We start from the raw sequence: 13,636 nt of genomic DNA on the forward strand, positions 1-13,636 counted from the left end.
GGGCCGACTACCCTCTTGTGACTCTCTTGAGGATGGGTGCTGATTGCCCTGTTCTCTCTGAAGACCGCTCAGTTCCTCCCACATATCCCGGGTTTTAGGCTGTATTGTAGAGGGCTGGTGGGTGTTTTAGAATAGTTGGGGGATGATGGAGGTTTGGGGGGGGGGGGTTAGAAAAAGTGTGACAAAAATTGAAAAATGGATAAAAAAAAAAAAAGAATAATGTCATATTACTAAAAAGATGAGGGGGTAATTTGTGCCGACTTTTTTGCTAATTTTACTCAAGCCTCAGAATAAGGGGCTGTCACCCATTCTGTGCACCAGGCCTGACAGTGCCAATGATCCGTGAAATAGGCTGCCTCTGGCTTTGTTCTGATAAGAATGAACAAATCTGCACAAAGCCGCGCTCCCGGAATCTCATTTTCATACGTGCGTGCAGCCTAAAAGGAATAAGCTGTTTGCTGACTTGATTAATCAGACAATTGAGAGCTTTTTTTTTTTTTTTTTTGTCGCTTTGATCTTTGCCGTCTCCAAGGTAACGGCGGCTGACACTAATGTTGAGCTCAAGTTAAGACAATCAGAAACTGTCGACATAATAAACATATTGATAAAAATAAAATAGTAATGTCTTCATTTTTGAAGGGCCATACCCGCTGTATCTGCGGACGGAGTTTTGGATGTCTGTTCCGGGAGCCCGAAAATGTCCGGGCTGCCCCAGTAGAGCTTCAGAAGGTGTTTTAATGGGCATGTGATCTCTAGGTCCCCTTACATGCTGTGTGTTTCTAATGTTTAATCGCCTCTGTCGCTGTGCGTCTGAACAGGGTACGAGCAAGCTTTACATTCCCCTGAAATGCTTCTTGTTTGCTTTTTTCTATTTTGTCATTTTTGAAGCATAATTGACAAGCCCGGACCCATTGATGTGCCACACATCTTCTGTGACATCCCGTGTGTGTATTTTCCCAGGATGTGAAAGGGGAGGTGGCGGCGTGATATGTTACAAGCGGCACCCATTGTGTCTGTCCGAGATGATTTACACACTTTAAACCTGTAAAATTGAAAGGAATTTAAAGGAGAGAGAGGAAAACTCTCCATCGCGGCTGTGTATTGGCTGGAGGTTACGCGGCTGCTTTCACAAATCTTCTAAGTGGCTGTAAAGATGATCGCCTCGAGGGAACAGCCAGGCCCAGCTTCTGAAACCAGCTAAAGCCCTTATCTTATATCCAAGCAAAGTACCATTAATCTTTTTGAAAGACCTTTTATGGCTTTTAATATAGCCCAAATTAGAACATTTTACACCCTTGGTTCCTGAAATATAGTGATAAAAAGCCTTTAGAGCTTAGTTTTCTTCTCCGCAGCCTCGGACCAATTTCCAGCTCTCTGCGATAATGTTTAGACACCTTAATTAAAATGCAGCAAAATACTGGATGTTCTGTGTGAAAAGTGCTGAGGATTTTCTACAAAAGAATTTGGTTGTATAATGCTTTGTATCTCTCTGCTCTGTGAGAGCGTAGATATATCCAGACGCTGCGGCTTCCTTTCTCCCGGTGAAGAGGTAATGTGACCGCAGTGTGCGAGCCCTGGAGGGGAAGTGGTCTGTTCCTTTCACTCGCCATTCACTGTTTGTGCTGCTGCAATTGGGACAAACAACATGGCAAATTTATTTTTTTTCCTCTATTTTCCCTTTATTTCTGTCTCATCTATTAACAAATGCTGCATTGCTGGGCCAGGTTCAACTGCTTGTGCGGCTTCCGGATCTCCTCTGGCGTCAGGAGGAAAACGTACAACAATTCAAGTTTAGATCCAGCAATTTGTGCCAATTCTCTTTTGAAAACTTTGCGTTAAGTTACTGGCAGTCTTTCCTAAAATTAATCTTTCATAGAACTTGTAGATCACAAAAGATGCATCATTATAATAAAAATCTGGCTGTTAGTGAACCTGTCTGTATAAATTTACACAGATCATTTCTTTTCACAAGAATTTTATTGGTTTAAATGTTAGTGATTGTAAAGTCTTGTTTTGTTTTTTGTTAAAAATAACAAACATGTTATACTTACCTCCTCTGTGCAGTTGGTTTTGCACAGAGCAGCCCAGATCCTCCTCTTCTCAGGTCCCTCTTCAACGCTCCTGGCTCCTCCCTCCTGTTAACTGCCCCCCACAGCAAGCAGCTTGCTATGGGGGCACTTGAGCTGAGCCGCAGCTCCCTGCGTACAGTCAGACACGGAACAGCGACCCACCCCCGCATTGGCTCACTAACTTTGACAGCCACGGGAGCCAATGGCGCTTGGCTGTTGTCTCAACCAATGAGGAAGGGAGAGTCCCGGACAGCTGAGTCTCTCGTGCAACCTCCCTGGATCGAGAGGAGGCTCACTGAGACTGCCATCAATCCAAGGCAGCTGGCGGATCCAGACTTGGAAGTCGGGATGACGTGGTGCCTCGACTGAAGGCAGTGACGTCAGCAGAGAGTGGACTTCAGACCTAAACTAATTGCACTGCTGTGACCCATAGAAGCCAAGCCTAAAAAGCTCAGGCTGGACTAATCCTTTTAAGAGTACTCATAGGTTGTAGGGGTGGTGCGACAAGGTATTGAGACATTGCGTTTGCTGATGAGGGCTATAAAAAATGTGATGGGCTTGACGCAGGTAAGTAGTCATTTGGTATTCTATATTAATCCGGTAACTAATACAAACTGGTGGTTAGTGGTGAAATAAGTTGAAGGAAAGAGTAAAACGTATGTCGAACATAAGGCTGTGAACCAAATCCGGTCCTCCAAGCCTTGTCATGTGGCCCTCACACCCAGTCTTGCAACTGGAACGTGGTGGAACTCCATTCTGCCACCTCCGGCTCTCGTCCTCTGCTCCCGCTCCCCACTGTCACTTGTAAACACAGAAGCCTTGGGCTTGCACAGTGTGCATAGCGCACCCCTAAACTCTGCATGTAAAATACTCCTGAGCCCTACACTCTGTATGTAGCACACTCCAGATACAACCAGCCCTTTGAGGGCAACAATACTGCTGTGACCCCCAATTAAATTGAGTTTGCCTCCCCTGGAGTAAAAGAAAGGTGGAGAAGGACTGGGTTTTTTTCCAAGCCTCGTAGCAGAGTGCTTGTCAAGCCCCCTTTTAAAAGAAAAAAAATAAATAAATTTGTGAACCATGAAATCGCAGTACACAAGGGTATAGCAATGGCAAAACCTCTGTAGAGGAAGGGCCTCAATCCCTGAACACTCTGGAGAACAAGGCTCCTGACTGGGGTAAGGCATGACAAGGGACTCCCTAGTTGAGGAGAGGTAAAAGACCCAAAGGCCACAACCCGGGAGGATCCTTCCCACCATATGCACCTTATTACATCAGGAATTACTAACTGGTCCTTCCACACAACAAAAGGCACTGGCATTCTGTCCCCGTCAATTGCTAAGGACAGATACTACACTTGATCTTGGCCAAAAAGCGACTAGAGAGGGGCTGTGATGGGGTAATGGTTGTATTAAAGGGATAATAGGGAGCCATCTTTGCCCTCTTGACCTATACAAGATGGCCAAAGGGAACGCCTTTAGCACTTTATGGGTTCCTGAAAGATGGGTAATTTTTTTTTTTTTTTTTTTTCATTCGTCACTGTGGGTTATATTTGGGGTTTTCATCTTCTCACAATATTTTTTCAGGTCTCCTTTATATAAAGATGCGTAGTTCTCCTTTATAAAAGTGAAGGAATGGGTTTGTGAGTGGTTTTTCCACGAGGGATATTTATGTAAAGTATCATCCTCATCAAATGAAATGCTTGTATGCAGAGTCTTTGTGCCTTTTTGAAGACCACCAGATATGTGCTACACTATTTTGGTTAGCATATCCTGGAGGGAAGCCGAGCTCTATGGAGGCACACACACCGCCTCATTTTTCACCCCTGGCCTGTAGCCAAGACTTCTCTAAGAAGTGATTTATATATAATTGTGAGGCTATCTCTTGTAGGTATTCAAATGATTTGTTATTAGGAAATGGGCATTATGAAAGCTGTATAGAGTCTTCGTATGCCAGGGAAAAATTAGTAACCCAACAGACAAGCCAGGAGAGCAAATGAAGAAGACATGTAGTTGATGACACAATGGACAGACAGGTCCCAAACATTAATATTAAGAGTTAGTAATATTTGTGAACTGGCCCTCAATACTTGGAAAGGAAGAAATATTTTCACGAAGGCCAGCAAACTGGGAGGAACTTCTAGTCCTCTGCTGCTGGTCACATGTTCAAAAAAAAAAAAAGTCTTTGGAATACAGAGTAAAAATAAATTTTATCAATAAACTGTTTTTTAAATTGTCATACAAAAATATATTTGAAATCAAATCTTTATTTTTAGGCAGTAACATGATCTTGGCAGATTTCTGCGTCTTGGAATAAGAGGGAGGTGAAGCCTCCATCAATCTACATGTAAAATCCCATCCCCATTGTGTTTAGCTGGTTAGTGGGCATGAAGGAGGAGGGAGGGAGTGGGCTGTCATTTACAACTTTTGTAAATATAAATTGGTTCCACGCTATGGACAAAGGTAAAACTCTAATGGCTGCTGCCTCCACATATGCCAAGCACTAAATGGTGAATGGCCACAATGATAAACAATAATGGGTAAATGGAATTGGCGCTGCTAGTGTGTAATCATGTAAACAATATTAAATTAAAGTGGTATGTACAAAAAACATAAACAACTTTCCAAAGTTACAACAACTTAGGCTAAATGCAAGTACAAATACCATAAGCAAAGTGCAATAATAGCTCATTAAGGTATTCCAATAGTAACATAATTAAAGTCCATAAATACAAGTAAAGTCCATGAAATTTCCATATATTTGGAAGTGAAAAAAGTGCAACAGAAAACGTGCATAAATCCAAGCAAATTCTTCGTGTCACTCTCATGCCCCCCCTTATGTGCTGCACTCACCAGAGGACACTACCCATTGAAGGGCACCCAGGTTTCACAGTACCAAATGACTGTAAATAGAGTGTCCTCACGGTAGTCTCCTTGTTTTCCTTCGCCCCAGTGAGCTCATGAAAAAACAATATTGATACTCCTAGCATAACTCCGTTAAACGAAATGCTTTATTGCGCAGAAAAGGGTAAGATTGAGGAGAAGTTTGACTCTAAATACCTGTATTTTGATTATAGGTTTTTTTCTTTTCTACACACGTCCAAATATAAACCAGAGTTAGTTCAATGCCCAGCATTTTCTTGATTATTCTGCAATATGATTTGTTTTATACACTGTGACTACTGTCTGTCCCTGGCTCTGTGTTCACTCAGTTTGTGACTTCCCTTTCCAGTTGGCTGTGAAGATCACCAAAGCCGCGTCTTGTCACAAGTACAAAAAAGCCAGAGAAGAGCAGGAGTCGTCTCAGGAAGGAGCAAGGAAGAAGCAGAAGAACCTGCCCTGGGGGTGAGGACACGAACACACTGCATGTGGATAGAATGTGACCTGCTCCTGTGTCTTTCTGTATGTGGCATGTGCATAGAATGTGACCATCCCCTGTGTCTCTGTATGTGGCATGTGAACCATCCCCTGTGTCTCTGTATGTGACATGTGAACCATCCTCTGTGTCTTTCTGTATGTGGCATGTGGATAGAATGTGACCCTCCCCTATGTCTCTCTGTATGTGGATAGAATGTGACCCTCCCCTATGTCTTTCTGTATGTGAATAGAATGTGACCCTCCCCTATGTCTCTCTGTATGTGACATGTGGATAGAATGTGACCCTGTATGTGGCATGTGGATAGAATGTGACCTGCCCCTGTGTCTCTGTATGTGGCATGTGAACCATCCCCTGTGTCTTTCTATATGTGGATAGAATGTGACCCTCCCCAGTGTCTCTATGTGGATAGAATGTGACTCTCCTCTGTCTCTGTATGTGGCATGTGGATAGAATGTGACCCTCCCCTGTGTCTTTCTGTATGTGGATAGAATGTGATCCTCCCGTGTCTCTGTATGTGGCATGTGGATAGAATGTGATCACCGTGCATCTTTCTATAAGTGGCTTGACTGTATGTTTACCTATATGGTTTTCACTTCTTGTATTCTTCTTTTTAGGTTTGAGGCCAAGAAAAGATGGGAAACCAAAAGCAACATGGGATATATGTAGTGTGCACAGCACTGCACTGTGTAAGATGGTGCAATATTTACATAGAAATGTGTATATATAACTGATAACTAGAAAGGGACTCTGCTGGGTTCCCACGTAGTTATTTTTTTCCTGTAGTTTATACTCTGTCATTGCTTTAGCTGATTATTGTTACACAGAGCAGCATTCAGTGTCATTTGTTCATCTCTCTCCTTTCCCACCTGTAACACAAGAATGGGAATCCATAAACACTCTTCAATGATCCTTCTGGAGCAAACACCATCTGTATGGAGGACAGGCCTTAGCAGTCTCTTATTTCATGAATTTAATGTGTACCTGTCACAAATCTGAGTCCATGATAAGAAAATCCATAAACGGGTTGTCTTCAGTGATGGTGGTGTGTTAGAATCATGATTCACTGAAAATACTGAATGAACCTTCTGTACGCAGGTGTACACTATGGGGCTAAGGGATTAATAAAAAACGTGTCTGAGACAAACTTTGTATCAACTGGAGCACAGTGAATCCACTTTTAAACGTTCACATCTCAGCTATACAGTACAGAACACAACACCTTTTATTCATTGACTGATTTATATGCAGGATACTTTGTTAGAGTGGCCCTTACTGCATGCTAATATGGAGTCTGACGGTGTGGGTGAGGTTATATTTTTCTAGTGTCCTTAGATGATGGACTTCTCCTTTTTGGAGGCTATTTCCTTTTTAACCATTTTTTTTTTCTTCTGACACTTCTATTAAGATCTGAGTGTTTATTGCCCTAGGCTATCTAGCAGGTTCTGGATTAACCCTTAGTGCTGTACCTTGAGGAACCATATTTGGACCCCACTATGTGGGGCCAATCTGTAATGTTTGCTTTGTCCACTGGATTCTGCCTTAGGCACTCACCTTGGCACAAAATTAAATGTGTGTAGTTATCCACAGAGTGCTGTTACAGGTCCAGGGCCTTGGGCCATTTCTATGGTTCCCGAACTCTGCAGAATCCTCTTGGGGTATGCCCACGTGGATGGCAAAGCCTGGGCACCTAAGAGGTCCAGCTCGATAAGGTAATTTGGGAGTGGTTCGAAGCTATCAATACACAATCAGCACTGCTGAGCTCACAGTGTGGATTCATAGGCAGAGGAATCGGGAATTATTCCTTTTATTGTGTTTGTTAGTTCACAGCTTTCGCGCCATATGTTTTTTAAATTTTGGCTTTTGTTTTTTTCTTTAATGCCATCTTAGTCTGAGAATGAAGACTTTTTTTTCTGCCTGCCATATCTGTTGCAAAACGCAGACACCTTGTATTGCCCCTGTCCTGAGTTATAGTGGCTTCTGCATTTCAGACATGCAAAACCCAATTCCTTACACGCCCATTCTGTGAGTACACCATCGAAGATCCCCTCACTTAAGCAATGGGAGATCACAGGCACAAGGGAGCTGAGACAAAACTAATGAATAGCATGTGTTCTGCTGACGGCTTACTGGAATCTCAGAACACCTCTCAGGGTGACAGCAGTTCCCTTGTCCTGGAACAATGTCCTATTATGACACCAATCCCTCTCAGGTACATGTAATGCTCCAGGTCCCTACACATCCTCACCTCCATGGAACAAGCAGATCCATGCTCTAGATCTTCCTATATGTCTTTCCAGCCAGACCAAAATCTCCCTGGCATGGTGGATCTCCAGGTTCAACAACTTGGTTTCTCTCCCATCTACCTCAATGTCCTGCTCCAAACAGCCATGGCTTCTTTTCACAAAACGAAGTCCCTTTTTGTGTTACCTGCAGGCCATCTTAGAGGACATACTGGTTCCCACGCCACAATTGCCGTGTGGATCAAGCAACCTATTTGCAGGGCCTGCACCCTGAAAGAAAAGGGTTCCTCCTTTTCTCTATTAGAGCCCATTCCAGCAGTTCTGTTGGTGTCTCTTGGGCTTTTCGGAATTGAACATCTGTATCCTAGATTTGCAAGGCTGCCGCCTGGCCCTCTATTCACGAGTTCGACCAGGTAGATGTTCAGGCCTCAGCTGAGGCAAGCTTCAAGCTGTCATCTTGAGTGTTTTCAGGTTCTTTAACCCTTGTGTTTTTGGTGGGCCTCTTGACAGTTCTGCTGTGGTGTTGTCCCCTCATTTTATTGCTTGGCAATGTTCATGGTTTATGAATACAAGTCCTTTTACGGTATAAGGGAATTCTGACTTGCTTTTAAATGCCCTTATCTTGGGGTACAGTACAGGATCATCCCTTTTGTCTTCTGTGGTCATTCCTTATGGTTTGCATAAAAGCTGGAGTCTCTCATGGAGTGAGTAGGGTTCTAGGAGTGTGCAGTAGGGGTGTTCCTAACAACTTTTTTTTTTTTTTTTTTGCCAGTGTCCAGTTGCCTGAAGGTAGCCTGCATATAAACACATGGTCTATGAATAAAAGTCATGTACTGTACTCCAAGATAAGGAATTTACAGATAAGTCACAATTACTTTTTTTTTTTTTTTTATAAGCTGTGTTAGGAAAAAATAAAAGAATGAACCCAATTGCAACAGCTGAGATAGAACTTATTTGATACACTTTTTTTTTTTATAATCCTTTTTTACTAAAAGGACCAGTATAGGGATTTGGATGTTCTAGGGGCAGGGCAAGGCTTGACTTTTACATCTAAAAGTTAATGCCTGAGTGTACCTTAAGCCATCCATATTTCTGTACCTACTGATCACTCAGAAAACACAGGCATCCAGATTTGTGTAGACCGCGTCAATAAAAAATAAAAATGTCATATGAAATGCACAAAAATTTCACACAACCAACAGGGGGATCCACTTCATAACTCCAATGTCTCTATCCTTCCAGCACCTCTCAGGGCTCTGGTGTGCATCCTCTGCTGACGTGTTTCAAGGGGCCATTCCCACTTCCTCAGAGCTCCAATGTGTGTCCTCTGCCAACACGTTTCCTCTTCTTTGGAGCGCCGGTGTGCATCATCTGCCGATGCGTTTCAAGAGGCATGCCCTCTTTCTCCAGTGTGCACCTTTGCCAGTGCATTGGACCGTTCTTTGTAGATGGTGGTGTGAATTTAGATGTGCATTGCATATTACATTTTTGATAGATTTTTTTTTACAAAGTGTTCCACTGTGTGTTTGATTTGTATTGATTTGTCCTATCCAGAGTAGAGGCAGCAAGGCTGAAGAGTGAGGCAGATCACTGGTTATATTGTATACACGTGTCAGACCTGCATGTGGAAAACATTGCATCACGTATCCTGTGTGTCACAAAAGCACCGCAGAATTTCGAGTTAACTTTCAGTAGGGATTTTTCCAACATATTCTCGATTTGCAGTGCCCAGGTTTGTGACAGTGTAACCTTTTCATGTAATAAACAAAAGTGTATACAAACCTCACCGCAGTCTATTTTTTATTTCTGCAAATCTGCATCAAAACCAGATGATACAGTATAAATGTAGCACATAAACTCTACACAGCAGCCTCAGGAACACTGCGGGAGCCCCCAAATTGACAAATACATTCCAGTTTCCTGATAATAAAAAGTGTTCCCCATCCCATGCTGTGCTTAATGTCAAATCATCCAACCCAGAGGCCTGAAAATTCACACACATGTTCCAATTCCCATATAGTATAGAACATTCCCCATCCCATGCTGTGCTTCTTGTTGGCTCACATACCCATAACTGCTCTATATGTTAGAACTATATAAATGTGAAAAGTTCTGAGTTTAAAGTGGATCTTCACTGCCTGTGAGCACCACAAACACTATTTGATTCAATGTTATTATTCAAAGCAAACACCCATCCACCCATGTCTCCCTGCTTTATTTTGTTGAGAAATCCCTTTGAAAAAAATCCTCCTAGCATTTCTGGCCGTGGCTATTCCTAGTAAGAGCAAATGATTCGTGTAGCATTTACTTCCTGCCCTTGGCTCAAGTATGCATGCAGGAGAGTGTGCTTAGCTGAGACGACCTCCTCCTTTCCTCCCATCCTGAAGACTCCTGGGATGTATGACATAATTTGCCTAGGCAAGAAACCAGGAAGTAACTGAAGAAATGTAAAAAAAAAAAAAAAGGTTCGAGGCTAGGTTCACACCATTGCAAATTGGATGTGGAATCTATGCATCCAATTCGCAATAGCAGGAGATTTTGACCAGCTCTCTATGGAGCCAGTTCGCATAACTCTGCTGCAAAATTGCACAGGAGCTCTGTGCGTCTTTTGGTCCGAATTTAGCAAAAAATTCGGGCTGAAATCGGACCTGAAACTGTGAATCGGGACGCGCCGGACCCCTGCTGTGATCCTCATGCGGCGATGGTGTGAACCCAGCCTAAAACAAGTAAATATAATATCCTGTCCTATCAGCATGTGGATTAAAAATGATCCATGTTAATTTGGAGAGTGAAGTTCCACTTTAAATAATAATCTTGGGCTCCATGTTCTCTGTACAAACACTGGATAATCTCCAAGCTATATACATGGACGATGATAATCCTAGTGTGACTATGCTGGGGTTATTGGAGTGAAGCTTCTCTGGTGCAAAAACTGTGGCTTGCTCAGTATCCTCTGCATATCATGGTGGTATATATCAGAGCTATATAAATGTATAATAAGTGACTGTGATGGGACATTAGGCTGTGAGCTCCTCTGGTGCAAATACTAATGTGACTGTGAAAGAGACGACACTTTGTATACGTAATGTTCTCCCAGATTTATCTTTTATCCAGGGTGCTGGAGCTTTTATTCTACATTGGTCCTTCTACCTTCTCCTCGAATCCTTGTTGCCCCTGATAACATTCCTATCTTGGTCTCCTTGGTGCTGCCAGTTTTTTTTCTTCCTGTGTCTTTCTCTCTATCTCTGGTCTATTTTACATTTACTAGAATTCTGAAATCACCCATGGGTGGTGTAGCAACCGAATCCACACCGTCAGATATTCAGGTGAGAAATAGACTTTCCTCTTCCCAAATGTAGGACCCCCGATTTGAGGATTAAACACTGATTTATTTGGAGACTAAATTTTCATCCATCATATTGACAAACACATTACAATCTTCCTGCCTCGTTGGGAGGACTCCACAGTTGGTGCAGCAATGTTGGTCGGAGACTTCCGCTCTCTAATTGATCTTGGTGAGATGGAGTATATTGCACAGGATATGGAGATCAGAAAATTTGTCTGTCATTCCTGTGAAGGTAAAGTGTCACCTGTGATGCATGTACAGCAGCTCATGGGGGCCAATAATACAGGAAATGTACATGTGAAGGATGGCCTCTGCAGAATGATGTATAAAATTTATTAAAGAGAATCATGAACGTGTTTCCAGCAGGACACCCCCTGCAGAACAGTAATGTTAAGAACAGTACTGATGGCAAGTCTAGACTTGTTATTACAGAAGAAGAAACCTGCTGTCTACTGATCATTTAAAGCATAACTCCAAGAAAATACCCTGAAATCCTCTGATCTTCTCACAAACCTCAAAACAAGAAATATTAGGGGGAATCTGTATGCTAACTTGTCTCTTTTCCCATGTCATGTGCTGCCACATCTTTCAGGCATTGGGAGGTATTTAGGAACCACACAGGAGGACAACCTCAGCAGGATGCGGGGGCTGTGTGTCATAATCTAGTGTTACCTGTACATTCTGGCCATGCAGGATGAAGTAAGAGTTAACTAGACGCTGTCCCAGCAGGATGTACTCACCTTTTAATCCGGAAAATAAAGCAGAGTAAAGATATGGATTCATAAGCTATCCATACATGGCTCAGATTGGCTGCATGCGCCGATCGAAGCAACATTTTCCAACAAGACTTTTCATGAGAAGTTGATCATTGCATAGACTTCTCGTGAACGGGACTGGCAATAGATTGAAATCTGGCTGGTCCCTGCTGAACCGACCAAATTTCGGTCCATCTATGGCCAGCTTTACTCAGCTGCACATGACAGCTCTGGGCCAATCACAGGGTCCCAGATAGTGAGTCATGTGCTCCCCAATACCTAGAAAGTGTTGGGTATTATATTAGGTCCCAGCAGGCCATTGGAGTGGACTGGGAGCAAGGAGAGGTCAGTAAATTCTGCTGGAGAGGGGGAAGTGGAGTACCCTACATGAACATTGGGAAGGGTCACTTTAACATGTGCAGGCTTTATAACTGTAATACATACAGTGGATATAAAAAGTCTACACACGCCTGTTAAAATGTCAGGTTTCTGTGATGTAAGAAAATTAGACAAAGATAAGTAAAAATTTCAGAACTTTTTCTACCTTTATTGTGATCTATAAACTACAACCCAATTGAACAGCAAACTGAAATCTTTTAGGTGGAGGGAAGTAAAAATAAACTAAAATAATCTGGTTGCATAAGTGTGCACACCCTTACACTAATACTTTGTTGAAGCACCTTTTGATTTTATTACAGCACTCAGTCTTTTTGGTTATGAGTCTATCAGCAATGGCACATCTTGACTTGGTAATATTTGCCCACTCTTCTTTGCAAAAACACTCCAAATCTGTCAGATTGCGAGGGCCTCTCCTGTGCACAGCCCTCTTCAGATCACCCCACAGATTTTCCAATCGGATTCAGGTCTGGGCTCTGGCTGGGCCATTCCAAAAACTCTAATCTTCTTCTGGTGAAGCCATTCCTTTGTTGATTTGGATGTATGCTTTGGGTTGTTGTCATGCTGAAAGATGAAGTTCCTCTTCATGTTCAGCTTTCTAGCAGAAGCCTGAGGGTTTTGTGCCAATATTGACTGGCATTTGGAACTGTTCATAATTCCCTCTACCTTGACCAATGTCCCTGTTCCAGCTGAAGAAAAACGGCCCCAAAGCATGCTGCCGCCACCATGCTTCACAGTGGGTATGGTGTTCTTTTGGTGATGTGCAGTGTTGTTTTTGCACCAAACATATCTTTTGAAATTATGGCCAAAAAGTTCAACCTTGGTTTCATGAGACCATAACACATTTCCCCGCTTGTTTTTGGGAGACTTCAGATGTGTTTTTGCAAAATTTAACTGGGCTTGGATGTTTCCTTGGTAAGAAAAGGTTTCCGTCTTGCCACTCTACCCCATAGCCCAGACATTTGAAGAATACGGGAGATTGTTGTCACATGTACCACACAGCCAGTACTTGCCAGATATTCCTGCAGCTCCTTTAATGTTGCTGTAGGCCACTTGGCAGCTTCCCTGTCCAGTTTTCTTCTCGTCTTTTCATCAATTTTGATGGGACGTCCAGTTCTTGGTCATGTCACTGTTGTGCCATATTTTCTCCACTTGATGATGACTGTCTTCACTGTGTTCCATGGTATATCTCATGCCTTGGAAATTCTTTTGTACCCTTCTCCTGATACCTTTTAACAATGAGATCCCTCTGATGCTTTGGAAGCTCTCTGCGGACCATGGCTTTTGCTGTAGGATGTGACTAAGAAAATGTCAGGAAAGACCTACTAGAACAGCTGAACTTTATTTGGGGTTAATGAGAGGCACTTTAAATGATGGCAGATGTGTACTGACACCTATTTAACATGAGTTTGAATGTGATTGCTTAATTCTGAACACAGCTACATCCCCAGT

General features: G+C 42.7%; 2 protein-coding genes across 2 annotated transcripts in view; one reads left to right on the forward strand and one right to left on the reverse strand.

Annotated features, from left to right (window-relative positions):
* FAM204A (family with sequence similarity 204 member A) overlaps positions 1-9,473 on the forward strand; it is a 45,073-nt gene extending 35,600 nt beyond the window's left edge. The window contains exons 6-7 of the mRNA XM_073595789.1: positions 5,301-5,413; positions 6,062-9,473. Coding sequence (XP_073451890.1) covers positions 5,301-5,413; positions 6,062-6,113 — 165 coding nt within the window. The 3' untranslated portion in view covers positions 6,114-9,473. The remainder of the gene's footprint in view (positions 1-5,300; positions 5,414-6,061) is intronic.
* The window catches only part of LOC141105726 (uncharacterized), a 178,739-nt gene continuing 169,362 nt past the window's right edge, over positions 4,260-13,636 (reverse strand). Inside the window, exon 23 of the mRNA XM_073595788.1 lies at positions 4,260-11,257. Coding sequence (XP_073451889.1) covers positions 11,190-11,257 — 68 coding nt within the window. The 3' untranslated portion in view covers positions 4,260-11,189. The remainder of the gene's footprint in view (positions 11,258-13,636) is intronic.

Source organism: Aquarana catesbeiana, linkage group LG08 (assembly GCF_042186555.1).
Source record: "Aquarana catesbeiana isolate 2022-GZ linkage group LG08, ASM4218655v1, whole genome shotgun sequence".
Classification (NCBI taxonomy): domain Eukaryota; kingdom Metazoa; phylum Chordata; class Amphibia; order Anura; family Ranidae; genus Aquarana; species Aquarana catesbeiana.